The sequence below is a fragment of the Balaenoptera ricei genome, chromosome 9 (assembly GCF_028023285.1).
Source record: "Balaenoptera ricei isolate mBalRic1 chromosome 9, mBalRic1.hap2, whole genome shotgun sequence".
NCBI lineage: Eukaryota > Metazoa > Chordata > Mammalia > Artiodactyla > Balaenopteridae > Balaenoptera > Balaenoptera ricei.
The window spans coordinates 514,516-542,309 of NC_082647.1; the positions used below are offsets into that span (position 1 = coordinate 514,516).

Consider the following 27,794-nt stretch of genomic DNA (forward strand, 5'->3'; position numbering starts at 1 on the left):
TTCTAAGAACATTTCAAAATGAGTGAATGACTAGTCTTCAGCTTAGAAAATGTCAGGAAGTGAGGTTTGCTTATTCAGTTGGAATAAAATGTAAATCACTCAGAAAATATAAACTCATATGTGGGGGCTTCCTCTACTGGCACCAATCAGTGGGCTGAATGACCATACCATGCTCTCATCTTCATTTAGAAACCACCATTTTCACGTCCGCTTAATTGCTTTCTACTGAAGACCAAGTCTAAAGCTATTTCAATGCCAAAGATTCCAGAGGGAGTTCTGTGTCCATTAGTGGTGGACTGAGGCGTTTGACTAACCCACTAGAACACAAGAGAACCTGGACAAGGGGTAGGAGACAGAAAAAGAATCAGAGTGAAGAGTTAGGGGTGGAACTCTAGGAGAAGACGGATCAGAGCATCAGCCAGTTCTGGGGAGGGCTCCCTGCTTCCCAGGCAGGGGTCCTTGGAGTGTCTCTGAGGTGCCATTTGGGGCTGGGGCCCCAGTGGGCTGTGGACAAGAAGCGGATCAATGGAGACAGGACAGGCCTCGCAGGGACAGAGGTCCAGCTGCGAACCACCTCATCCTGGCTAGATAAGGCTCTCGGGGCCCTCAGTCCTTAGTCACCAGACAGAAGCAAGAACCAGGCTTCTCTGGAGGAAGGTGACATCCTTAGAGCTTAGAGGTAGCGCCACAGTTCACATCTGTGCCCAGGACTAAACAAAATGACAGTCCACCCTTGAATGGCATGGGTTTGAACTGTGTGAATCCACTTACGTGTGGGTTTTTTTCGATTAATACGTTACACTACAATCTGTGGTTGTTTGAATCGATGGATGAGGAACCACAGATACAGAGGCCCAAACTTGGGACTTGAGCATCCGTGGATTTTGGTATCCATGGTGGGTCTTGGAACCAATTCCCCATGGATACCAAGGGACAGTGGTACATTTTGAGGAAAATTCAGATATTTATCCTTTGTCAGGTTTCTCTATTCTCATTATGAACAAAGAGTGTCGATTTTCCTCTGAACTATACAGTTAGCCATGTAGAAAAACCTCTTACCGCTGCAGTGAACTGAGCATGTACTGTGTGCCAGGCCCTATACTGGGCACTGGACGTGCAAACACAAGTCAGTGTCTCCCTGCCCTCCAGAACCTTCCCTGCCTTCCTGAACTCTTAACCACACCAGGTTCAACCAAAATGCTGAGATGCTGAGCTTGGCAGCGAAGAGAGGGTTTATTTGCAAGGCAGGCCTCTCCGAAGGCAAGGGGCTCGGGGCTATCTATGGGATAAGAAATAAAGAAGGAGGGCAGTCCGAGGCCTGGGAAGCATGGAGAGGGTGGGGAAAGGTGCTTGGGAAAAGGTGCGGGAGTCGTAGTTCTGCGCGGGGGTGACTGGGCTACAGGCCTCTGCACGTTCAAAAGGTCACTGAGCGGACACTCGTGCAGGCCCAGTTGGAGGGTTGGTGGTCCTATCTTGTCTCAACCAGCTCAGCTCAAACTAGGCGCAGCTGATTCCAAGTTCCTGGAAAACAACTCAGGCAAACATCTTATTGTTTAGCCTACGTGGTGCTTGGAGGACACGGAGATCTTAAAAGGACCTGGATTAGTGAAGGCGGGTGAAATGGATCTGACTAATTATCCATGGTTTCAGAGCTTTCCCTGTTGCCAGAACCTCTCCTGCCCTCCAGAACCTTCCCTGCCCTCCAGAATCTTCCCTGCCTCCAGAAGATCACCAGGGCCTCTTTCCTGTAAATTCCTAGTGCTTGTCGTATAACGGAATTTTATTAAGTTAATTCACTTAATAACTGGAGAATTTTCCATGCCGCATACACGTTGTTGGTTTGGGAAGTCCTTATCTGGAAAGGGCTTTCCATGTGAGAAGACCTTCATGTGTAAGTACTAAATTTTTTTATTCCATGGATATTTATTTTGTTGTGTTTCCTAATTCTTGCCAGGAAAGGGAAGTAGCACTTGCGAAGTTGACGTTTACCTTTTGGGACCCTGAAGAAATAGATGTTTCCCATGTTTCTCATTAGCTGTGCTGACGAACGTGGGCCTTACTAAAAAACAACAACATGCCAAAACAAACAAAAATCCCAAACCCTGCAACAGGTAGAATAAAAGAAGTGAAAGAGGGACCCGTTTAGAACCTGAAGACTCTGCAGGCGGAGTGTCAGGTCCAGCTTGAAAACACACCTTGCAGAACGCTTTTGTACGAACGTGGTGGCCCCAGGGCGGGCGTTTGGAAAGGCAGGGCTCCTGTGTCCTGGCCTTCCTCCCCACCTCCTCGTCCTTCATGGCCTCTGTGATTTGTTGTCTGGGTCCTTTGGGGCTTTGCATGGGGTAGCTGCTGGGGTGAGAGAAGAAAGCTCTTCTGTAAATCCCTAACGGAGGAGCCGTCCCTAAAAAGATACAAACGTCTCAGCTTCTGTGCTATGAATTGTCTCCTTAGCCACGAACTACCTGACCTCAGTCTAGCAGCTTATAAAGTGTTCCATGTATCAGCACTGAGTGGCTAAAAGGTGACCCATCCTCTTTAGGTGCCTCTGCTGACCGGCGGTGAGTTCAGGGGCCTGTAAGGGTATTCTCTATTTCTCTGCTCTGTGCTCTGCGTGGCTTGTGTCTGGAATTGACCTTCGGCTTCTCTGGGCTGTGTCCTAAATGAACAACGAGGAAAAACTGAAAGTGAAGTGTTTGTGGAAAGGAAACGAGAGTGAGAAGGAAGGGCTCTTGTTTAGATTTGCACGCTTGGTGGTGTCGGCAGGGGTGTGAGCGCTCAGTTGTCCTGTCCTGACCGCACAGACCCACGTGGGATGCTCGGCGAGTCGTGACCTTCTGGTCCCAGGCCCAGGCTGTGAGTGGACGGCGTCTGAACCTGCGGTAGAGGTGTGGCCCGGAGTTGCGAGCGTCCTCCCTTTGACGGCTCTGGTTTGGCTCAGAGGCTGCCCCTGTTTCTGGTATGTGGCGCTCCAGGTCTTGGGGCAGCACCCCTGTGATAAGACCTGGCGGAGCAGCCCGGGTCCTGAGACCTGAAGACAGTGAAGCCAGAGAGGGAGGCGGGGGTCAGGGCAGACCCGGGCCTCCTGCTTTATGAGTGAAATGCCCTGGAAATTGGGCTTATATCACACACTGTTTGCAGCTCTGGGGCAGGAAGGCAGCATTGCTCTGAGCAGAGGCTTCCTGATCTTTTGAAGCGGGCTTTTCGCATCGCTCTTGTCCTGGCCTTCCCCGTTTGCGGGCCTGGTGCTCTGAATTTTCTGGCAGGGGTGAGGTGCAAGGTGGCATTGGCGGGCTTAGAATTCAGACTGACCGTGTGTGCTTGCTGCTGGAAGGCAGGGGGACAGCAGCGTGGTTTCGGCCAGCGGGAAGGACGGCCAGCGCCCGAGGGGCTTCACAGACGGTGCGGCCACCACGGTCTCTTGGTCTCTTGAGAGGACACCTCGTCTGTAGCAAGGACGGCGGATGCATCAGCATCAAGTGGGCCTCTCCTAGTCCTCCTCCTGCCGGACAGGGTGATTCTGCTTCTTCTGTCATTGTGAACAGACAGGCACGTTCTCTGCGGGCAGCGAGCTTAGGTGGATGCGCACACACACACCATTCAGTGTTCCCAGCCTTAGCAAACCGCCCTTGCCTGGCTCCCCGGCTTCTGCCCCAACTCGCAGTGATGAATGTCACGTCAGGTCCCTGAGTGTCAGGACGGCGGGGCTGGGTGCGCCCTCCGTTTTGTGAAGGCCCAAACTTGATTTCTTTCCAGGCTGCTCAGTGATGATCCAGGTCTTGGAAGTCAGTCCATGCTCCCTTACAAAGCCCGAGTTATAGCCCGAAACCTTGAGAGGACGGGGGACGTGCGCCCCGGGAGTGACTGGCGTGGATCATTTCCCCTGGGCCGCCCCGAGGACCGGGTCTGAGCTCCTGGTGAGGGCAGGGCAGACCTGACGTCCTCGGTGCCAAAGGGGCGACGAGTGACTCGTTTCCATCAGGTCAGATCTATTCACTGGGAAAGACTTAAAAAATTTTATTATATTCTCTCTTTTTTTGTTAGTGATTTTTCTTTTAAGAAGTGATTGTGATAGCAGGTGGTAGGGTTTTTTTCTATAAGCATTTAAAATTGGAACTGTAAAGATTTGGCAACTTTGTATCAGTTCCCCACATTTGAAAAAAATGGTTACTAGTTTGCAGGATTAAAAGAATACAAACGGCTATTTTAAGGAATGTTTATTTTTTTCCATTTCAGTTTTATTGAGATACAGCTGACACACAGCACTGTGTAGGTTTAAGGTGTGCAGCGTAATGACTTGACTTCCGTGTATTGTGAAATGATTACAGCAAGTTTAGTTAACATCCATCATATAGATAACAAAAAGAAAAAAGAAAAAAATGTTTTTTCCTGTGATGAGAACTTTGAAGATCTACTCTCTCAACAACTTTCAAATACACCACACAGCAGGGCTCCCTAAGGTCACTGCGTTGAAGCAGTATTTCTGTGAAGTGTGACAGGTGAATGATCTGCTCCAGAAACATTTGTTTAGGTATTTGTGGCAAGTATCCCAAATTGTGCAGTATAAGTCAGGCATATGATTGACACCAATATTTGGAGACCTCCTTTCCCTGCATATTCCCTCGGTATGTTGGAAAAAGGAAATCTAGACTAAAAGTTGTTTTTTCTCCCAGACCGAGGACCCCAGAAGGAGTTATTTAATGTCCCTATCATCATTAAATTATCTGTGAGTAACAGAAAAAAAGTAAGGGGTTTCATGATATTGTGAGTGACCAAATTATCTACTTTCTCTGGACCTCAGTTTCCCTGTTTATATATATGTAATAAGGAAGTTGAACTAGATATACTTATAGGTATACAATTTATAAACACTCGTTTTTGATAAGTAAAGGGAGTCACCGCCCTCTGCAGTGTCTTAGTGGCAGTCGTGGGCATAGCTGGCAGCGTGCGGGTCAGCTCTGTGCCCAGGATGGCCTGCACAGCCACCCTGCACACCTGGGCTGGGGAGAGGCGCCTGGTCCGGGGCCGGGACCTTTCCCGAGCCTCCCCTTCCCCGAGAGCCCGCATGACTCTGCTCCTCCTCCTCGGAGCACTTCCAGCACGAAGCGCCCGCCCGCCTCTCGCCCCCATCCTGGAGGCTGTCCTTCCTCCAGAACTTCCATCGGTTAATCAACTTGGACGTTGGGTTGCCGGCTTTGGGGGAGCGGGCCAGGCCGCTCAGCACAGGCCAGGAACGTGTGCGTGTGTCAGATAATGCGCGAGCCTGGAGGTCTGGAGGGCGCCCACGGAGCCTCAGCCCTGACATTTTACCTCGCCATAATGAAAAGCCTTCCTAAAATAAATGCTGCCTGGGTAATGTCTGATCTGTTCTGTTTGGAGGGGGGAAATGCAATTGCAGGCACAGCGGCCTCAGCCAGCCCGTTTGTCACAGTGACAGGACAGCCTGGCGAGAGCTCAGGAACCTTCAGGCCTAGAAAAGATGGGAATAAACACCATAAATATCCAGGGAAGCACAGGGCAAGATACATTTTCATTCATTCAGTTGGATGAAGGCCATTTGGCTTCCGTTAATTTTTGATCACTGCCATGGTTTTGGTGTTTGCTAACGGACCGGCCACGAACAGGACTGTCTGGTAACCGGCGAAGACCAGGGGAGCTCTGCCCTCCTCCCACCCGGAGAAAACCATGAGGATGGAAATCCTTTTCTCCTCTGGAGACGTTTGAAGGAAGGAAACCCAGAAGCTCAGAAAGGACCCCAGTTTCGCTAGTCCAGGGCCCCCCACCTCTGAAGGTCACCAGCACAGGGATCAGGTGTCCTGGGGTTAAAGGTCGGGGCTGCGCGTGCCGGGCGACTGGCTGGGGCTCGAGGAAGGGAGGCAGGCCTTGGGGCCGCGCGCTGACCTGGAGAGGGCTCTGCAGCGTCACGGGTGACCCTCTGTCTGATGTTCTCGTCTTGAGGGCTTGAGGAGCTAGCAGGACCTTCTGACGGCTGTGGTTGATCTTCAGTGTCTTCAGAACGGTTTGTAATCTCAGGGAGAGGTTTTCAAGAGGAGGAGATGGCTCAGAGGAAGGAAACGTCTTCGGGGATGGCGCTGTGGTGGAAGCCTGGGTTGCGGCCGCGTGAGGGGGGCCCTTAACGCCTCGTGCCTCAGTCCGCTGTCCTGTAAGCGGCACGTTGCGGTGAGGCAGGGGTCGGGTCGTTCCTGTTTATTGTGTGGAGTCCTGGCGTGACAGAGCGGCGTTGGGACCCCCAGCGCCAGGTGTCTGCTCCCTGGGGCTCCACATGGACTCTCTGCCGAGGCCGGGGAAGTCTGGCGTCCAGTTAGGGGCCCTCCCCACGCTGGGCTTCCAAGGGAAGCTGCACTTCTGTGGACATGGCCACTTAGTGCCGGGCCCGGCGGAGCCCGATGGCCCGTGGGGTGGAGATGACCGGTTGGGTGGGGGGTGGCTCTCGGCCGTCTGCAAAGCTCCCCTTCCAGATGGCTGTATTTGAAAGTTGCTTATTTAGCTGTTTTGACAATCTATGTCATGTAGCCACAAATGTTGCCTGTATGAACTGCGTATTTGCAGGTAAAAGTTAACCATCTAAAAGTTAACCCTCGCTACATGTACAGTCAGATCCCGTTCCTCAGACCGGATGCACCGTGGGCCACCTTCTGTCCTGGGAACCTCATGGTTTTAGAAAGGGGGAGCCTCAAGCCTGTTTGGTCAGGCCTCGCCTCTCTCCCCATGATACGGGGTTCCAAGCCCTGCACAGCCCCGGGGCCGCGGCATACAGGACGGGGCTTGGACCTGGGTCTCCCTGTGGTTTCTCCCGGATGCAGATCCCACGGAGAAGCGAGCACTCGCACACAGGCACGATGTGGGCCCCGCTTGCCCCACGGCGCGGTTCTTCTCGGGTTTGCACATGCGTCTCCTTGCTCCAGCAAGACCCTCGTTCTCCTTCACGTTCCTGGCTGATTTAGGTCGTGGAGCCTTTCCTGGGGCTAAAGGATTGGCGGCCTGCTGGCTGCGCTGGTGCTCTCCGGGCCTTACCTGCCCTATACATAAACATGTGCCAGGTGAAGCTAAAGCAAAAGGGTTCTAAACGGAGATGGGGGACACAGTGGGAGGTGAGGGGATCAGGGCAGGTGCCCCCAGGGGTGCTCAGCTGGGATGGGGCGGGGCAGGAGCCTGGCAGCCACACACAGCCTGGCTCCCTGCTGACGCGCCACCCTGGGCTTGGGTGCTGCTCACGTTCTCGTTCGGTCTCCACGCCTCACACAGCACTGGGGTGACCGGCGGGGGCATGGGGTGCCCCGCCCTCATGCCCTCTTGGTGGGAGTAGAGTTGCTTCAGCTTTTGCAGTGATGTTTGTGCAAGGATCTTCACTGCTGCATTTTTCTGTTACAAAAGGATACTAGAGGGACTTCCCTGGTGGTACAGTGATTAAGAATCCGCCTGCCAATGCAGGAGACACGGGTTCGAGCCCTGGTCCCGGAAGATCTCACATGCCACAGAGCAACTAAGCCCGTGCGCCACCACTACTGAGCCTGCGCTCTAGAACCCACGAGCCACAACTACTGAGCCCTCCTGCCACAACTACTGAAGCCCACGCGCCTAGAGCCCGTGCTCCACAACAAAGAGGAGCCACCGCGATGAGAAGCCCACGCACTGCAAGGAAGAGTAGCCCCCGCTCGCCCCAACTAGAGAAAGCCCGCGTGCAGCAACAAAGACTCAACGCAGCCAAAAAAAAAATAAATTAATTAAAAAAAGAAAAGGATACTAGAAACAACTTACTTTTTCTTACTAAGAGACTGGTTAAATGTATGCTGTATTCATACCACAGAATCTGCAGCTGTTGGAAAGAATGAGGTGGAAGAGTCTTTGGAGCTTTGGCGAATGATACTTGGAGTAACAGTTAGCTCCCATGGAGAGCTTGCTGTGTGCCTGGCACTGCTCTGCCCTTTATCCTGGTCATCTTGTTTAGTCCTCGCAACGGCCCTGTGATGGAGGAGCTATTCTGATGCACGTTTCATAGACACACTCAGGCACTGTGGCTTCGGGCCCGAGTTCTTAACCATGATAGTAAATAGCCAGTGTAAAGCACGATCCCATTGGCAGGTTTTAAATATATATACATATGGCCTGTAAATAGAAAAGACTGTTCATTAAAAAATAGGAATCTTATGAAAGATGTCACCATCTTTTCAAAGCTTATTGGGGGATGAGATGAAGGGAGGTGAGACTGGGCCTGTAGAGTCCCCCAGGGCCTTGGGCCCCCCTCTCCTTTCCCTGCCACAGTTGGGCCTGCTTCAGGCCATGGGGCTCGCAGAAGGGGTGTGGCCCAAGCCGACAAGGAGGCCCAAATGTTGGAGACAGGAACGCACGTCCGGTGCTCCCGTGCAAGCCGCCGGGAGCAGCTGAATGCTGTGTGATTAGCTCCGTTTGGGAGAGGCGTTCGTTGTAATCAAGTTGTATTTCCAAGGGTTTGCAGCCCAGTTGTTTTTCCAGCTTGCACCAGCTGGGTGTTGGCACTGCCTCACCCAAACTTCAGATTATGAAACATCACGGCCAATTTGCAAACTGCTGTAAGAATAAGCCTTGCATTTCATTATGCTTTTGGTTCTTCCTGATGTACCCTGTGTCTGTTATGTTTGAATCCTTCCTGTGTTGAACTTCAAGAAAAGGGCATCGGTGAATAGTTAATGCTGGATGATCAGTGATTCTGCCTTTTCCAAGAGGCCACTTCAGGATACCGCCCCCTCCCCGCCGCCGCCCCCAGGACTTTAGCTGTGAGTCTGCAGTTGTGCCTTGGTGGCAGGGATTTCAGCTCTTGGGTCACCCCATGCTGGGGGCGCCTTCTTCCTTGCCTGCATGAGGCAGAGGGGTCTCTCTCTGCGTGAGGGTTTGGCCATGGTGGGCAGTTCCTCTGCAGCCAGGAGGACCACTCCCTGCCCCAGGGAACAACTGCTGTGGGAAATACCGAGCTACCAGTATCTCTAAACCAAGCTTGGGTCCGCTCACCAGACGCGAAGCAAAGCCAGTCTACTGACGTGAGGTTGTAGTGAAGGGAAATACAGTGTTTACTGCAGGACCAAGCATGGAGGACAGGCAGCTCGTGCTCAGAAGACCCAAACTCCCTGATGGCTTTCAGGGAAGGGTTTTAAAGACAAGGTAAGAGAGAGGGTCTCAGGGTGTGTGATCAGCTCGTGCACAGTGCTCTGATTGGTCGGTGTTTTGGGAATCTCAGTCATCAACCCTCTGGTTCTAACTGGTCTGGGGTCTATGGGCTGGTGGTCAGCAGTTAACTTCTTCCACCTGGTGGGAGTTTCCGTATCTGCAGAACAACTCAAGGATATGGCGCAGGACATTATCTATAGCCCTTGGGAAGGAACTAAAGGTCCTTGACTTTGTTTTATGGCTGAACTCTTATTTTGTCTTGCTTGACTGTTTTTCTTTGTTTCTGCACTTTCTCATTTTTCTGATTAAATTTGCTCTTTGGAACTTGGGGAGGGCCTAGGTGGCTAAACCTTTTTTATAAAACGAGGTGGGGGACACAAGGGGGGTGGTCTGTCCCCAGGAAGGCCCCTCAGGGTCCTGCTTGGTCTCACCAGCCTCTGCCATCCACTGATGCTGAGACAGATCAGGGAGACATCCTGTGCTTTTGAAGGACATGGTACTCAGTATAAGGAAGGCTTTTTATGTCTTTGGTTTGGTATTTAGTTAATCTGCTCCATCCACATATGTGATTTTGAGCTGGGTCCCATCACGTTCTGGCACGGGCCCTCTGCAGCGTTCATCATATCGATCCTGGACTCCTGCTGCAGGCCTTCCAGCCCCGTGTAACCGGTGGGGTTGGCGGTACAACGGAAGACGCGCTTCATGAATTATTGAGCCGGTGGTAACTGAAGAGCTTCCCTCTCACGGTGTCTGTCAGCACACTGTCCTTCCTCAGGCCTCCTGCGCAAGTGCCAGCACGTGTGGGGAGGATTGGAGGTGCTGCTGTTAGCGCTAAACGACGGTTTATACGGGAAACTTTACCCCAGCGCTGGCTTTGTCTGTGGGAGGTGGAGGGGTGTCCTAATGCAGACAGGCCCTGGGTGCGGCTGTGTTGACTCGGATTTTGTTTGCTGCCGTTGTTGTCAATTTCACGATCACTTCTGGCGCGAAGGGAAGGTGGAGCCAGGCTCTGCGCCCCTCGCGCCACCTCAGAAGACGGGCACTGGAGGTCTCGCGAGCCCCGTAGAAGACTCGTGTCCGTTGGCCTCTCTGCTGACGCCCTCGGCACTAGATTTGTGGTCGCAGGTTTCACCCTGTGGGAACGTGTCTATGGAGACTTCCGTCTGTGGGCGTCCTTCAGGCTCCTTTCTCAGTGACCAGGCTCACCCAAACTGTGGAGTTCCAGCCGAGCATGGGCAGCGGGGAAACCAGTGTGATTTAAGGCGTGGCATGTTCGCCCCAGGGATATCTGCCTCTTAAGCAGCGTCTTGTCTCACACAGGTTCTCAAACTGAGATGTGATTGAGTCACGGGGGATGTGTTAGAATGCGGCTGCAGGTTTGGACCCTCTGGGGCCACACTTAGAAAGTGAGGTCTGAATCACCATTGAAGCAATGGGCTAAGCAAGGAACCCCATGTTGCTTGGGGATCAGGAGAAAGTTTGCTTTAAAAGAGAGAAATGAAAATAACACTAAAACTTGCTGGACCACTTGGTCTTTTCTTTAAAAAGTCTGGTGTGCTCAAATAAAACACACACATATTGGAGGTTGCCCACGGTCAGCAGAAGCAGACGTTTCCCCACCTCACAAAGGAAGGGCTGAGAGCCCTTCCCCAAACAGCTGTCAGGGGCTCATTATCTCTCAGACCTGAGGCGCTTTGCTTTTCTATAGCAGTAGGTGTTGCAAATTGGTAATTTTGAAAAATACCCTGAAGTGTTAATCAGAACTGCTACATTGTTCCTTTTGGAACCATTGCAATGTTCTGGCTTCAGGGAACTATGGCAAAGTTTGACACGTGCGTGCCCTGATCCTCATAATCTTTCTGAATTTTTGAGATGTATTGACTTGGTCAAGTTTACAAGGGGGGGGGGGAATTAGTAAAACTAAAACCCAGGGCTCCTGACCCCTAGACCTGAGCCTTTCACCATTCAGCTCCCGTTCATGGAACCCCTACGTGTGCGGGGATTTTACTGACCAGTGTCAGTGAGCCTTCTTGACGTGGATGAAGGGAAAAGTTGAGCGGAAGTTGGGCAGCTGCACATGAGTCCTTCAGGGCGGGGTGCTCCTGGGAGCGAGCGACGCCGTCACCAGTGGTCTCACTGCGATTGGGCAGCAGTGGTATGGCCAGGACCCATGGTTTTTTTTTTTTTTTTTTTAAATTAATTAATTAATTAATTTATTTATTTATTTATTTTTCACACACACACACACTGTATTTTATTTTTACAAGAGATAAATCGACTGACACCAAGCATTGTACATGGATGACCACAACAAAAGCAACAATGATTGCAATTACCAAACATGAAACACACTCATACTATGTCATAGTATTGACATTCAGTCCAGTAATCCTCCACTGTAACAGCTCCTTTACTTTGCAGTGAAAATTGATTTGTATATTCTTTGCCTCTGAGTCCTTGTGGAATTTTTTTTTTTTTTTTTTTTTAAATTCAGACAGAAAGTCACAAAAATTATACTCATCCTCATCAGTTCACTCAGTCCCATGTAATTAATTTTTTTTTTTCATCTTGATCTTTTGTTAGCACTTTTATGAGTTCATCAGTTTTTTTTTTTTTTTTTTTTTTTTTAAATTTTATTTATTTATTTATTTATGGCTGTGTTGGGTCTTCGTTTCTGTGCGAGGGCTTTCTCTAGTTGCGGCAAGCGGGGGCCACTCTTCATCGCGATGCGCAGGCCTCTCACCATCGCGGCCTCTCTTGTTGCGGAGCACAGGCTCCAGACGCGCAGGCTCAGCAATTGTGGCTCACGGGCCCATTTGCTCCGCGGCATGTGGGATCCTCCCGGACCAGGGCTCGAACCCGTGTCCCCTGCATTGGCAGGCAGATTCTCAACCACTGCGCCACCAGGGAAGCCCCAGTTCATCAGTTTTTCATTAGAGTTCTGAAAATGCTTATTCATTCAGTTCAGCAGTACAGTCCGTTACCAGAAACCTGTACTTGTCAGAGTCTTTTCCATGTATTTCTTGAAGATGAAACCCTTTTATAGGAACATATTTGCAAAATCATCAGAGTACACCCAGAACTGTCTGTAAATGACAAAACACTTAAAAATGACCACGGTTAAAGATTTGATGACAGTTCATAATAATGCAGTTGACAAGAAAATTAGTTATTTCTGAGATATACATTTTAAAGTAATAACTAGAATTATTACTTATAACATTATACCAGAACATATAAGATTTTTAGAAATTTCATGTAATGTCTGAAACATTTATATTAACATATTTCCATACATATTTCCATACAAGTACAAATATAAGATTTTTAGAAATTTCATGTAATGTCTGAAACATTTATATTAACATATTTCCATACATATTTCCATACAAATACAAATATGATTTTTAGAAATTTCATGTAATGTCTGAAACATTTATATTAACATATTTCCATACATATTTCCATACAAATACAAATATAAGATTTTTAGAAATTTCATGTAATGTCTGAAACATTTATATTAACATGTTTCCATACAAATAACCCAATGAAAGTTTAGTATTAGTTGTTTTGTTTGTTGTTTTATACTGCAGGTTCTTATTAGGCATCAGTTTTATACACATCAGTGTATACATGTCAATCCCAATCGCCCAATTCAGCACACCACCATCCCCACCCCACCGCAGTTTTCCCCCCTTGGTGTCCATATGTCCATTCTCCACATCTGTGTCTCAACTTCTGCCCTGCAAACTGGCTCATCTGTACCATTTTTCTAGGTTCCGCATACATGCATTAATATACGATATTTGTTTTTCTCTTTCTGACTTACTTCACTCTGTATGACAGTCTCTAGATCCATCCACGTCTCAACAAATGACTCAATTTCGTTCCTTTTTATGGCTGAGTAATATTCCATTGTATATATGTACCACATCTTCTTTATCCATTCGTCTGTTGATGGGCATTTAGGTTGCTTCCATGACCTGGCTATTGTAAATAGTGCTGCAATGAACATTCGGGTGCATGTGTCTTTTTGAATTACGGTTTTCTCTGGGTATATGCCCAGTAGTGGGATTGCTGGGTCATATGGTAATTCTATTTTTAGTTTTTTAAGGAACCTCCATATTGTTCTCCATAGTGGCTGTATCAATTTACATTCCCACCAACAGTGCAAGAGGGTTCCCTTTTCACCACACCCTCTCCAGCATTTGTTGTTTGTAGATTTTCTGATGATGCCCATTCTAACAGGAGTGAGGTGATACCTCATTGTAGTTTTGATTTGCATTTCTCTAATAATTAGTGATGTTGAGCATCTTTTCATGTGCTTCGTGGCCATCTGTATGTCTTCTTTGGAGAAATGTCTATTTAGGTCTTCTGCCCATTTTTGGATTGGGGTGTTTGTTTCTTTGATATTGAGCTGAATGAGCTGTTTATATATTTTGGAGATTAATCCTTTGTCCGTTGATTCATTTGCAAATATTTTCTCCCATTCTGAGGGTTGTCTTTTCGTCTTGTTTATGGTTTCCTTTGCTGTGCAAAAGCTTTGAAGTTTCATTAGGTCCCACTTGTTTATTTTTGTTTTTATTTCCATTACTCTAGGAGGTGGATCAAAAAAGATCTTGCTGTGATTTATGTCAAAGAGTGTTCTTCCTATGTTTTCCTCTAAGAGTTTTATAGTGTCCGGTCTTATATTTAGGTCTCTAATCCATTTTGAGTTTATTTTTGTGTATGGTGTTAGGGAGTATTCTAATTTCATTCTTTTACATGTAGCTGTCCAGTTTTCCCAGCACCACTTATTGAAGAGACTGTCTTTTCTCCATTGTATATCTTTGCCTCCTTTGTCATAGATTAGTTGACCATAGGTGCGTGGGTTAATGTCTGGGCTTTCTATCTTGTTCCATTGATCTATGTTTCTGTTTTTGTGCCAGTACCATATTGTCTTGATTACTGTAGCTTTGTAGTATAGTCTGAAGTCAGGGAGTCTGATTCCTCCAGCTCCATTTTTTTGCCTCAAGACTGCTTTGCCTATTCGGGGTCTTTTGTGTCTCCATACAAATTTTAAGATGATTTGTTCTAGCTCCGTAAAAAATGCCATTGGTAATTTGATAGGGATTGCATTGAATCTGTAGATTGCTTTGGGTAGTATACTCATTTTCACAATGTTGATTCTTCCAATCCAAGAACATGGTATATCTCTCCATCTGTTGGTATCATCTTTAATTTCTTTCATCAGTGTCTTATAGTTTTCTGCATACAGGTCTTTTGTCTCCCTAGGTAGGTTTATTCCTAGGTATTTTATTCTTTTTGTTGCAATGGTAAATGGGAGTGTTTCCATAATTTCTCTTTCAGATTTTTCATCATTAGTGTATAGGAATGCAAGAGATTTCTGTGCATTAATTTTGTATCCTGCAACTTTACCATATTCATTAATTAGCTCTAGCAGTTTTCTGGTGGCAGTTTTAGGATTCTCTGTGTATAGTATCATGTCATCCGCAAACAGTGACAGTTTTACTTCTTCTTTTCCAATTTGTATTCCTTTTATTTCTTTTTCTTCTCTGATTGCCGTGGCTAGGACTTCCAAAACTATGTTGAATAATAGTGGTGAGAGTGGACATCCTTGTCTCGTTCCTGATCTTAGAGGAAATGCTTTCAGTTTTTCACCATTGAGAATGATGTTTGCTGTGGGTTTGTCATATATGGCCTTTATTATGTTGAGGTAGGTTCCCTCTATGCCCACTTTCTGGAGAGTTTTTATCAGAAATGGGTGTTGAATTTTGTCAAAAGCTTTTTCTGCATCTATTGAGATGATCATATGGTTTTTCTTCTTCAATTTGTTAATATGGTGTATCACATTGATTGATTTGCGTATATTGAAGAATCCTTGCATCCCTGGGATAAATCCCACTTGATCGTGGTGTATGATCCTTTTAATGTGTTGTTGGATCCTGTTTGCTAGTATTTTGTTGAGGATTTTTGCATCTATATTCATCAGTGATATTGGTCTGTAATTTTCTTTTTTTGTAGTGTCTTTGTCTGGTTTTGGTATCAGGGTGATGGTGGCCTCATAGAATGAGTTTGGGAGTGTTCCTTCCTCTGCAATTTTTTGGAAGAGTTTGAGAAGGATGGGTGTTAGCTCTTCTCTAAATGTTTGATAGAATTCACCTGTGAAGCCATCTGGTCCTGGACTTTTGTTTGTTGGAAGATTTTTAATCACAGTTTCAATTTCATTACTTGTGATTGGTCTGTTCATATTTTCTATTTCTTCCTGGTTCAGTCTTGGAAGGTTATACCTTTCTAAGAATTTGTCCATTTCTTCCAGGTTGTCCATTTTATTGGCATAAAGTTGCTTGTAGTAGTCTCTTAGGATGCTTTGTATTTCTGCGGTGTCTGTTGTAACGTCTCCTTTTTCATTTCTGATTTTATTGATTTGAGTCCTCTCCCTCTTTTTCTTGATGAGTCTGGCTAATGGCTTATCAATTTTGTTTATCTTCTCAAAGAACCAACTTTTAGTTTTATTGATCTTTGCTATTGTTTTCTTTGTTTCTATTTCATTTATTTCTGCTCTGATCTTTATGATTTCTTTCCTTCTGCTAACTTTGGGTTTTGTTTGTTCTTCTTTCTCTAGTTTCTTTAAGTGCAAGGTTAGATTGTTTACTTGAGCTTTTTCTTGTTTCTTTAGGTAGGCTTGTATAGCTATAAACTTCCCTCTTAGAACTGCTTTTGCTGCATCCCATAGGTTTTGGGTCGTCGTGTTTTCATTGTCATTTGTCTCTAGGTATTTTTTGATTTCCTCTTTGATTTCTTCAGTGATCTCTTGGTTATTTAGTAACGTATTGTTTAGCCTCCATGTGTTTGTCCTTTTTACGTTTTTTTCCCTGTAATTCATTTCTAATCTCATAGCGTTGTGGTCAGAAAAGATGCTTGATATGATTTCAATTTTCTTAAATTTACTGAGGCTTGATTTGTGACCCAAGATGTGATCTATCTTGGAGAATGTTCCGTGCGCACTTGAGAAGAACGTGTAATCTGCTGTTTTTGGATGGAATGTCCGATATATATCAATTAAATCTATCTGGTCTATTGTGTCATTTAAAGCTTCTGTTTCCTTATTTATTTTCATTTTGGATGATCTGTCCATTGGTGTAAGTGAGGTGTTAAAGTCCCCCACTATTATTGTGTTACTGTCGATTTCCTCTTTTATAGCTGTTAGCAGTTGCCTTATGTATTGAGGTGCTCCTATGTTGGGTGCATATATATTTATAATTGTTATATCTTCTTCTTGGATTGATCCCTGGATCATTATGTAGTGTCCTTCCTTGTCTCTTGTAACATTCTTTATTTTAAAGTCTATTTTATCTGATATGAGTATAGCTACTCCAGCTTTCTTTTGATTTCCATTTGCATGGAATATCTTTTTCCATCCCCTCACTTTCAGTCTGTATGTGTCCCTAGGTCTAAAGTGGGTCTCTTGTAGACAGCATATATATGGGTCCTGTTTTTGTATCCATTCAGCCAGTCTATGTCTTTTGGTTGGGGCATTTAAACCATTCACGTTTAAGGTAATTATCGATATGTATGTCCCTATGACCATTTTCTTAATTGGTTTGGGTTTGTTTTTGTAGGTCCTTTTCTTCTCTTGTGTTTCCCACTTAGAGAAGTTCCTTTAGCATTTGTTGTAGAGCTGGTTTGGTGGTGCTGAATTCTGTTAGCTTTTGCTTGTCTGTAAAGCTTTTGATTTCTCCATCAAATCTAAATGAGATCCTTGCCGGGTAGAGTAATCTTGGTTGTAGGTTCTTCCCTTTCATCACTTTAAGTATATCATGCCACTCCCTTCTGGCTTGCAGAGCTTCTGCTGAGAAATCAGCTGTTAACCTTATGGGAGTTCCCTTGTATGTTATTTGTCGTTTTTCCCTTGCTGCTTTCAATAATTTTTCTTTGTCTTTAATTTTTGCCACTTTGATTACTATGTGTCTCGGCGTGTTTCTCCTTGGGTTTATCCTGTATGGGACTCTCTGCGCTTCCTGGACTTGGGTGGCTATTTCCTTTCCCATGTTAGGGAAGTTTTCGACTATAATCTCTTCAAATATTTTCTCTGGTCCTTTCTCTCTCTCTTCTCCTTCTGGGACCCCTATAATGCGAATGTTGTTGTGTTTATTAATGTTGTCCCAGAGGTCTCTTAGGCTGTCTTCATTTCTTTTCATTCTTTTTTCTTTAGTCTGTTCCGCAGTAGTGAATTCCATCATTCTGTCTTCCAGGTCACTTATCCGTTCTTCTGCCTCAGTTATTCTGCTATTGATTCCTTCTAGTGTAGTTTTCATTTCAGTTATTGTATTGGTCATCTCTGTTTGTTTGTTCTTTAATTCTTCTAGGTCTTTGTTAATCATTTCTTGCATCTTCTCAATCTTTGCCTCCATTCTTATTCCAAGGTCCTGGATCATCTTCACTATCATTATTCTGAATTCTTTTTCTGGAAGGTTGCCTATCTCCACTTCATTTAGTTGTTTTTCTGGGGTTTTTTCTTGTTCCTTCATCTGGTACATAGCCCTCTGCCTTTTCATCTTCTCTATCTTTCTGTAACTGTGGTTTTTGGTCCACAGGCTGCAGGATTATAGTTTTTCTTGCTTCTGTTGTCTGCCCTCTGGTGGTTGAGGTTATCTAAGAGGCTTGATGGGAGGCTCTGGTGGTGGGTAGAGCTGACTGTTGCTGTGGCGGTCAGAGCTCAGTAAAACCTTAATCCACTTGACTGTTGATGGGTGGGGCTGGGTTCCCTCCCTGTTGCTGTGGTGGTCAGAGCTCAGTAAAACCTTAATCCACTTGACTGTTGATGGGTGGGGCTGGGTTCCCTCCCTGTTGGCTGTTTTGCCTGAGGCAACCCAACACTGGAGCCTACCCGTGCTCTTTGGTGGGGTTAATGGCAGACTCTGGGAGGGCTCACGCCAAGGAGAACTTCCCAGAACCTCTGCTGCCAGTGTCCTTATCCCCACGGTGAAACAGAGCCACCACTCGCCTCTGCAGGAGACCCCCCAACACCAGCAGGTAGGTCTGGTTCAGTCTCCCCCAGGCTCACTGCTCCTTCCCCTGGGTCCTGATGCACACATTACTTTGTGTGTGCCCTCCAAGAGTGGGGTCTCTGTTTCCCCCAGTCCCGTCAAAGTCCTGCAATCCAATTCCCACTAGGCTTCAAAGTCTGATTCTCTAGGAATTCCTCCTCCCGTTGCCTGACCCCCAGGTTGGGAAGCCTGACGTGGGGCTCAGAACCTTTACTCCAGTGGGTGGACTTCTGTGGTATAAGTGTTCGCCAGTCTGTGAGTCACCCACCCAGCAGTTATGGGGTTTGATTTTACTCTGATTGCACCCCTCCTACCGTCTCACTGTGGCTTCTCCTCTGTCCTTGGACGTGGGGTATCCTCCTTGGTGAAGTCCAGGGTCTTCCTGTCAATGATGGTCCAGCAGCCAGTTGTGATTCTGGTGCTCTCGCAAGAGGGAGTGACAGCACGTCCTTCTACTCCGCCATCTTGGTTAATCTCCAGGACCCATGGTTTTGTTCACTTGCTCCAAGGCCAGGTCTGTTGGGCTTCAAAGGTCCACTGTTTCATTTAGCACTTCCTTGACAACAGCATCTGGGAACAAACCCCGGGGAAGTCACGGCACCTGCCAGAGGCCACGCAGGGCCTGAGAGGCAGGGCGGCACACTTGCTGGGGTGTGGCCTGGGACCTGGGGTCAGGGTCACCTGGTGCCACAGGGGCCTCTGTGGGGGACCCCGGGTGCAGAGGGGCAGGAGTGGGAGCAGCCCGTGTCTAGGGTAGAGCGAGGACGGCCTCCTTCTTAGTCACCACCATCGCCCATGTTCTCACGGGAATCCCCGTAGCCGGTGGGCTCCATGTGGACGTGGATGAGTAGTGGCGGGCCTTTCTCCTGGCCTGCACGGCGAGCGTCCAAGCAGGGCTGTGTCTGCGGGGCACTGGGCAGGGACGGTCTGCCCAGCCCCTCCCGGTCTTAAATTTGGCTCAGTGCTGTTGCCGTAACTGATACCAGGCCCGTGTTTTGTGCCCTCTGGGTTTCCTTCCCTTGGAGTCTATAGATCTGTTGGCCTTCGTGAATCTGCTGCCCTTGCATTATTTACGGAGGAACTGGATCCACAGAGAAAACTCCTGGGGGAGGAGCGACAAGTGTTGGTCGTGGGTCTCTCCCTTCCGAGAGCACACACGAGGTAAACGGACATTTTTATTCAGGGACCGTGGCTTTCCCAGGGGGTCGATTCGCCTTTACGTTTATTGCTGCAGACGGTGCGTGGAGCCAAGTACAGCCCTTGACAAGTGTCTGCAAAACACTGTGGACGGGGCAGGGCTGTGGGTAGACTTATGGTTGACGGCTCTGAAGGTGGACAGAGAACGTTAGGGTGCAGCGTTGGGGTGAACTCGGTGCTCCCAGAACTCTGCATTAAGGGTCCTCCATTTCCAAGGTGAATCGGCTGTCTGACCCATTAGAGGACCGCTCTGAGGGGCTTGGGTCTTCCAGAAAAGGAAGCAAAAATAAACCAATAGGAAGAAAGTCAACTTTGCCTGCACAGAAGTGAATGCCGTGGGGCGGCTGCTGTGCGGTGAGCAGGACGGGGGACTCTGAGGCCCGCGGAGGGGAGAGCAGGCGGTTCTGTGAATTTCCGGGCTGCTTAGCGGCCTGCCCGCCTGCACTGGGTTGGTGGCCTTGCCCTGGGGGAGGCGGGCTCTGGACACGCCTGGGCTTCTCTCCCGCTCAGCCAGTGACCACCCACTGCACATGCGTCCTGGGGAGTGATGGTGTGACCAAGTGGCCGCGACGGTGGGAGACCCACAGGAGCGCTTCTCAAGCCCACACCCTCCCGGCTGCTGGCACAGGGGGGCACTGGTGGGGGGGTGACAGGTGGGGCTTCCATGCAAGGTCGTTCTGGCCAGTCTCCTTCCTCCGCATTGGCCCTCTGAGCACCTCAGAGATAATTCATTTCTCCCGGAACAGAGGCTGCCTCTGTCCAATGAGCACGTGCTTTCAGAGAGTGACACTTGGAGGGCAGCCAGCTGGACTCCTCCAGGGGTATTTACATGTTGCTGGCGGCGATTTGTTAAAAGGTCCAAAGCTGTGCTCAAAGCTTGTGCTGCAGGAACCCCCATCTCCGATGCAGGTGGGAATCTCAAGATGCTGGAATGTTCTCTGTATGTGGAACTGGAGCCAAGTCCTCTGTGCCTCTCACCTAAGAGGGTGCAGTCAATGGCCGAGAGTCCTTTTTGCTTTCTCGCTCCAGGAGGACACACCCAGTCCCCAGATTCCTCATTTCTTGTCACTGTGCCCTGTTGGCATCTCAACAGTCCCCCTAGAACATGACACAGGCTGGCCTGAGCCTCTGGCCATGTTGCTGTCCAGTTTGTTGTGGGCTCTCCCTGGGTGATGGTGAGGCGCTCAGGCTTGGCTCTCCTGACCTACTGGACGTTACGGTAGGACCAGGAATTCCTACAAGAGTGAGTGGGTGACATGCGCCTTGGAAGTCTACATTTCTGAGTCTCAGTTTCCTCAGATGTAAAACGGGCAGCGCAGCGCCTACCCCATAGGGCTGGGAGGAGTACATGAAATAACGTGGAGGACCTCGAGCATGGATGGCACTCAGTGGGCTCAATCTATCACTGTCCTCTCACTCCGCAAGCTGGTCGGCTGGAGCTCAGTTGCCAGCTGCTCGGGGTCAGACATTTTGGCAAAGGCCCAGAGTGCAGATGTTCCAATTAAAATGTAAATGCTTTGCTAACAGAGGTGACACAGTTATGTCTTAATATTAAAGTAAGTGCTGAGTTTCCTGGCAGACAAAGCAAAAACAAAAACTCATCAGATCACGCGATTTATATTCGCTGATCAAAGGAAGCTTCGCAAAGAAATTGAATGTGCACCTTTGTTTTGGCAAAGGCCCCACCCCGGGCGTGGGAATCGCCTTTGAGCCTCTCGCGGGAAAGAGTTCACTGAAGTGACCTCAGGTCAGAGCTGGGCCCTGAGTGGGAGAAGTGCATCCAGCTGCACAGAGAAGGGCAGAGAGGGCGCCAGAGGGCCAGGTCCAGCATCACTGTCCCGCTCCTGCATCTAGCGGAGCTTGCCTGGCTCAGGTGTGTGTGGGCGTCTGACCAAGCTTGGTCTCCAGCTGTAATTACTGCTGAATTATGTCTTGTAAAATCTGAGGGTCTTAAAGGAAAAGGGGGCATGATGAGATCCGGAGGGGACAGCAGTCGGGAGCAGCAGAGAATTCACTGGTCGCTTGCTCCGTGACCGCGGCTCCTTGCTTCCCCTCAAGGGGTCTTGTGCTGCGTCTGCACCACTCCAGTAGCTGGTGCAGAGGCTCAGGAAGCAGTCCCCTGGCGATGTTTCGAGATGGCACTAATTTGAGGCCCCACAGACGCCTCTCTGGGACGGAAGGTGACCGTGTCAATCCTGGGAAGGGTGTAGGGAAGAGGAGGAAATGACACATGAATTTTACTTGGAAGGAGGGTTTATGTAGGAACGAGGGGTTTTCTGGGCTTAGCGTGTGTTCTGAGCAGTTATTTTGGAGGGTAGAGTTTGATGGAAGCACCGACATGGCCAGTGGCTGCACCCCACCCGCCCCTTCTTCGGACCTTCGTCGGCTCCACCTGGCGTTGCCTCGGTGTTGCCAGGAGCCCGGAAAGGCTGGCAGTGGAACGATGCGGGCACCACCTGCTCCTAGCACCTTCTGGAAGGATCCTCATGTGGGTCCCCGTGATGTGACAAAGGCCAGGCAGGAAACAGGATGGTGGTTCCCCAAAAAGCCAGATGTTTTTACGTGTCTAACTGCCCCTCGATGTTACTCAGCTGGGTAGAGGGTTAGGTACTGAGATTTGGGGAGGTAAACTATTCCTATTTGCTTTTCTAAAGGGATGGTGGTGAGATAAGTTAAAAAAACATGTTAAGTAAAATCTTAGAAAAAGAGGAAACCATCAAATTCCCAGACAAAGCCGACTGGATAATGAGGCTGCTGGCTCCAGCAGTGACGGGCGACAGCCAAGTGTCTCTCGTGGAAACGGGCTTTCTGACCGTGACACACTGAGCGGCGCGGGAGGGCTCTGCACGCCTCGGACGGCGCTCGTCTGGGCTTGGCGATTGTTCTGGGTGGGTTAGTGGGGGAAGGCGGAGCCCCCTAGAGTCGCATCTCTGCACAGCCCCACCCTTTGTGTGCCAGGCTCACAGCAAGCCCCTCGGTCTATGACGACACAGCCACGGCCCTCACACGCCTCCCCGAGTCTTGGGACCAGGCGTGCCGCGCCGCGAACGGGCGCGGAGCCCGACGGGCTGGGCTCTGGTGCCCGGTGAGGGGCACCCCTCAGGGAAGGAGAGGGTGCTCCCCCGACCTCTGGAGGTTGGAGGTGGGTGGGGTTCCAGGTACATCAGCCGCAGTCCTGGCTGCACTTTTGGCAAAGGACCGGGACACGGGTAGCTAGGAGCTGAAGTTGGCTCTTCAAGTTAAGGACTGGGTGAAGGACACTGAAGATCTACCCTGCAGGGCGTCCGAATGCTCTCCTCTGATGAACCCTCCGAGGTCACACACAGACAGCCTGGCAGGGGTTTGTCCCCTCCCCCTGTGGCAGTGCTCAGCCCCACAGTCACAAGGCAAGGCAGGCTGGGGCTCAGGCCTGTGTGCAGGGCTCCGAATGTTGGTTTGTGTTAAGTGTTTCCTGGCACTCACTGCGTTTGCAGTCAGGCCTCACACACAAGTGAAGTGTGGTTTTGGATAATGCTGGATTAAATGTAAGATCATGTTTGTATCTGCACGTGCCAAAGTGCAAATATTATAATTTCAAATGTTCTGCCATCTTGGCAGGAGTTTTTTTTTTAAGATGATGCAGTTACCCTCAATCCTGTTTTTCCGTCACATACCAGGGTGTTTTTAGTTATCATAAGAAGGGAAATAAAATACAAGAAAAGAAATCGAGCTATTAGTGGCATGCTGACCTTTCTGAGGGTTTTATGAAACCGAAACCGTGATGAGAGGGATAGAGTGAGCGGCTTTGCTCTGGCTCTGTGCGTTTCTTCGCCCACCTTCCCGAGCGGCCTCCGCTGGCTGTGAGGGTGCAGAGGGCTGTGCCCGGTGAGGCCGACGGCAAAGCTCCCACCTTCCCTGCTCAGGGCTCTGCTGTGACCGGTGGCTGACAGCGGCTATTCCCTCAGCTCCCTGGGTCTCAGTTTTCCTGTTTGAAAAGTGAATGGATTGAACAGACCAGTATTTTTAAAGTGGGAGAATCTTTTCTTCAAACGAAATTTGATAAAAGCGTTCACTAGGAAAGCACGCTCATTGTACTGGGGGCGTGCAGGGGCCGTGGAGGGGGCGTGCAGGGGCCGTGCAGGGGCCGTGGAGGGGCCGTGCAGGGGCAGTGGAGGGGGCGTGCAGGGGGCGTGGAGGGGGCGTGCAGGGGCAGTGGAGGGGGCGTGCAGGGGCAGTGGAGGGGGCGTGCAGGGGCCGTGGAGGGGGCGTGCAGGGGCAGTGGAGGGGCCGTGCAGGGGCAGTGGAGGGGGCGTGCAGGGGCCGTGGAGGGGGCGTGCAGGGGCAGTGGAGGGGGAGTGCAGGGGCTGTGGAGGGGCCCCCGCCCTTACCCACCGGGGGTCGCCTCCGGGCAGTGCCCGCCCGGTGGTGACCTTCAGAGCTCGGGGATCGGCGAGCTTGTATGTGCCGCGAGGGCCCGGCTCCCCTGTTCCTGGAGGCTTCAGAGCAAAGCCTCGATAAATAAAGAAGGAGCCCTTCTCTACACACACAACCCAAAGGCCCAGATCCGTCGTCAGCATGTATTAGCGTTGTATAAAACGTAACTTGAGAGATTTCCATCATTAATATCTGAAGAAGAAAAAGAAGGCTTGCAGGCTTTCTGACAGAGTGAGGTTGTGGGGTTTAGCGTGCAGCTGAAGGACGGCGGGGCTGGCGCTGCCGTTCCTCCCCGGCTGCGCCGGAAAGTGGCCATGGGCAGCTGGCTGTGCTCTGGTCCGTCCTCGCCCAAGAGCGACACTCGCAGAGCCAGAGGACCACCCGCCGGCGAGCGTGTGTGTGGCTCTTTGATGCCCCAGAAAAATGCCCCAGAGAAGTCAGTATGAAGTAACAAAAATAAGGGAGCTGGTTTCCTGGGACTGATGAAATATCTAGAAAACATGTCCAGTTTTATTTTTTTAAAGAATGTAGCTAAAGCCAGACAGACACATTTTTTGGTCTCCTATTCTTCGTCAGGGATCTTACTTTTTATAAATAAATAAATAAATAAATAAATAAATGTATGTATAACATGTATATAACATTTATATATATATATAAATGTTAGTAATTAGCATATTAATTGGTAGTTTGAAAGTGGATGCTTGTAATAAAGCAGTGTTTGTGGTCTCAAGTAGGTTAGACCTACTTTGCTTCATAAATCAATTTAACAAACCACACCTTAGCAACAGTCCTAAATTCTGTGCAAATGCTGTGTGGAAGTGAAGCCTTGCTCTTTCTTTGTGTTCTTCTGTCTTTCTTTTAGTTTCTCCAAGTTGGCCCCCTCCCACTTCCAACGCAGTCTCCTTTTGTAGCACTGCAGCCCTTTTTCATTCTCAGCTGTGGCAAGCTTTAGCAAGTATTTCGATTTTCTTCAATTCCCTTAGCTAAACCTTAAAAAAAATTAACTACTGTTCACAACTTGGTAGAATTATAGCCAGATTTTGCAGAGCTTGTGAAATGGCAGCCAGATGGCCGTGGAGTCTGAGTCTTACTCTGGAAACCGTAGCAGGTTTTCTGTCTTGATGACGTTCTGTGTGCGAGCTCACCTGGCTTGGGGGCCCCGACACCCCGTTTGTGGCAGCGACGCTTGTGTCACAGCGGGACGGGAGGAGGGGGCACCCGACCCTGGGGTGCAGCATTGGGGCAGGACTGGGCAGGACTGAGTGAATAACTGCTGCTTTTCTGGTGTTTGGACTTGAATTTTAGAAAACAAGTTATGTTTGCAGTGCTTCTGGGCAGATCAAAGCCGGTGGGTTACCTGCTGTTGCAGTCCTGACTCTCAGGACGATGCTGCCCGCCAAGCACCAGCTAAGGCTGTAGGCACTTCAGGTGGCACATGGTGATGGAAAGCCCTACAGGAGCCCACGAATGTCACTTCGACATTTATAACAAAACTCTGCCCTCCATCTTCCAGAGGAGAGGCTGGCATATGAAGTACCATAGTGCCAGGCACTCTGACGGTATGATTTACTCGGGTATTTTGTGGCCATACAACCAGAATCAGACCTGGATTCCAATCCCAGCACCGATTATTGGCTGTGCAGCCTCAGACAGATCATTTAACCTCTCAGAGCCTCAGTTTCCCCATCTGCAAAATGGGGATTTCTATCTTGCTGGTTGTTGTGAGGATTAAACGAGGTCATTTATGGAAAGCACTCTGTGGTTGGAACTCAAGAAATACTTGATAGGGACTTCCCTGATGGCGCGGTGGTTAAGAATCCGCCTGCCAATGCAGCGGACACGGGTTCGAGCCCTGGTCCGGGAAGATGCCACATGCCGCAGAGCAACTAAGCCCGTGCACCACAACTACTGAGCCTGCGCTCTAGAGCCCGCAAGCCACAGCTACTGAAGCCCGCGTGCCTTGCGCGACAAGAGAAGCCGCCGCAGTGAGAAGCCCGCGCACTGCAACGACGAGTAGCCCCTGCTCGCCGCAACTAGAGAAAGGCCGCGTGCAGCAACGAAGACCCAACGCAACCAAAAAAACGGGAAATACTTGATAAATGTGACATATTATCACTAGATGTCAGATGGCCATAACTGAAGGTGTAACCCTGTAGATAGATGCGGGCACATGATACTTGCTTGGTTGATCTGAATGGAAGGAAAAACTCGTGAGATTTTAAGGGTGGAAGAGGCACCAGTGGTGGGTAGGTGTCTGAGCGCCCCCAGGGTGCACAGGGAGGCCTGGGGCCACCACGTCACTGCCCCCGAAGTCCCAGGGTTTGTGCTGCCTCCATCCTGGAGAAGGGAGGGCGCTGTGCCAGATGCCCCCGAGCCCTGCGCTTGCCAGCCCTCCTCAGGGCGCGGCGGGGAGGGGCGCCCTCCTTAGAAATCCCACCGCACGCAAGCCCTGTTCCCCGGGTGACGGAGGGGGCATGCTGCCCAGCCCCTCCTCGCCCACGAGGCTCCACCTGCCAACATGCCTTGTGTTGTGGACTCAGGCAGGGAGCCAAGCGCCTTCGCAGCCCCAGGGACACTTGGCTGGCAGCCGGAGCTCCAGGCCGAGTCTTCTGTTTGAGGGTGATGTCAGTGACTTAGGAGTCTGAGGCCCTCTGCAGGGAGACAGCAGGTGACGCTGAAGTGGGCCCCGCAGTGTGAAGGACCAGCGTGGAAACGCGGACCAGGGCAGGCCCCGGCCAGCGGACGAAGTGCAGCTGCAGCGGGGGCGGAGTGCCCGTGGGCGCAGCTACACGCAGGCTGTGGTCCTGCCACACCAGGCTCCGTCAGATTTACCCCAGCCTGTGGCCCAGCGGCGGGCACTGCAGGTGCGGGCACAGGTGGTGCAGGCAGAGGGGCCCCGCCCACATGGAGAAGGCGCTGCCCTGACCCGGAGGCGCCGTTCTCTCCAGTCAGACATCACGGCTGTGCCCCCTCCTCCTCAGGGGCGGCCCTTGGAGATGCCTTCTCTTCCCTGCCCCAGAGGCTGGGGCTGAGTGCACTCCTGGGTCCTCAGTCAGGGCGAGCTCTGTAGACTCACCCGGGAGTGTGCACTGAGACCGCGGGGAGCCGGGAGCCGTGTCGGCCAGGTTCAGGGCCCCCACGTGTGGTGCTGAGCCTCTCACACGTGCATCTCTGTGGAAATCAAACGCTTGCTTTTTTGTTTTGTTTTTAAAGCCTTTGAGTAATTAGTGTATGAGACTGAAATAGGACTTTTTTTCTTAAACCCACGCACTTAAAAAAAAAATTATTTATTTATTTTTGGCTGCATTGGGTCTTCGTTGCTGCGCACAGGCTTTCTCTAGTTGCGGCGAGCGGGGGCTACTCTTTGTTGTGGTGCGCGGGCTTCTCATTGCGGTGTTTTCTCTTGTTGCGGAGCACGGGCTCTAGGCACGTGGGCTTCAGTAGTTGTGGCACGTGGGCTCAGTAGTTGTGGCACGTGGGCTCAGTAGTTGTGGCACGTGGGCTCAGTAGTTGTGGCTCGTGGGCTCTAGAGCGCAGGCTCAGTAGTTGTGACGCACAGGCTTAGGTGCTCCGCGGCATGTGGGATCTTCCCGGACCAGGGCTCGAACCCGTGTCCCCTGCATTGGCAGGCGGATTCTTAACCACTGTGACACCAGGGAAACCCGAAACACTTGGTTTTAAAGGAGCAACTCCCAGGGTGTTTAAAGCAACCCCTTTGCCAGTTTTGGGGGTAAATCTATGTTAATTAAATGCGCACAACCAATATTACTATTAGTTGTGGCTAAAAGCACTGAAAATGTGAATAAGATAAATAGTAAGTCCACACCTTAGTGCATTTGAGTATAAATTTCAAAAGATTCTCAGGCTCATTTGAATTCATAGTCATATTTTTAGATGCAATTTGGAGAAAGAGTTCATGGGAAAATGTGCCGGTTTACTAGCTCGTTACCAGTGTAGGTCTTTGCAGTG

The 27,794-nt window shown here is 49.6% G+C and overlaps 1 protein-coding gene across 1 annotated transcript in view; it reads left to right on the forward strand.

The window, feature by feature from the left end:
* The first annotated feature begins 1,205 nt into the window (after nt 1–1,205).
* PTPRN2 (protein tyrosine phosphatase receptor type N2) overlaps nt 1,206–27,794 on the forward strand; it is a 697,051-nt gene continuing 670,462 nt past the window's right edge. Inside the window, 4 exon segments of the mRNA XM_059932932.1 lie at nt 1,206–1,307; nt 1,309–1,692; nt 1,694–1,781; nt 1,784–1,891. Coding sequence (XP_059788915.1) covers nt 1,206–1,307; nt 1,309–1,692; nt 1,694–1,781; nt 1,784–1,891 — 682 coding nt within the window.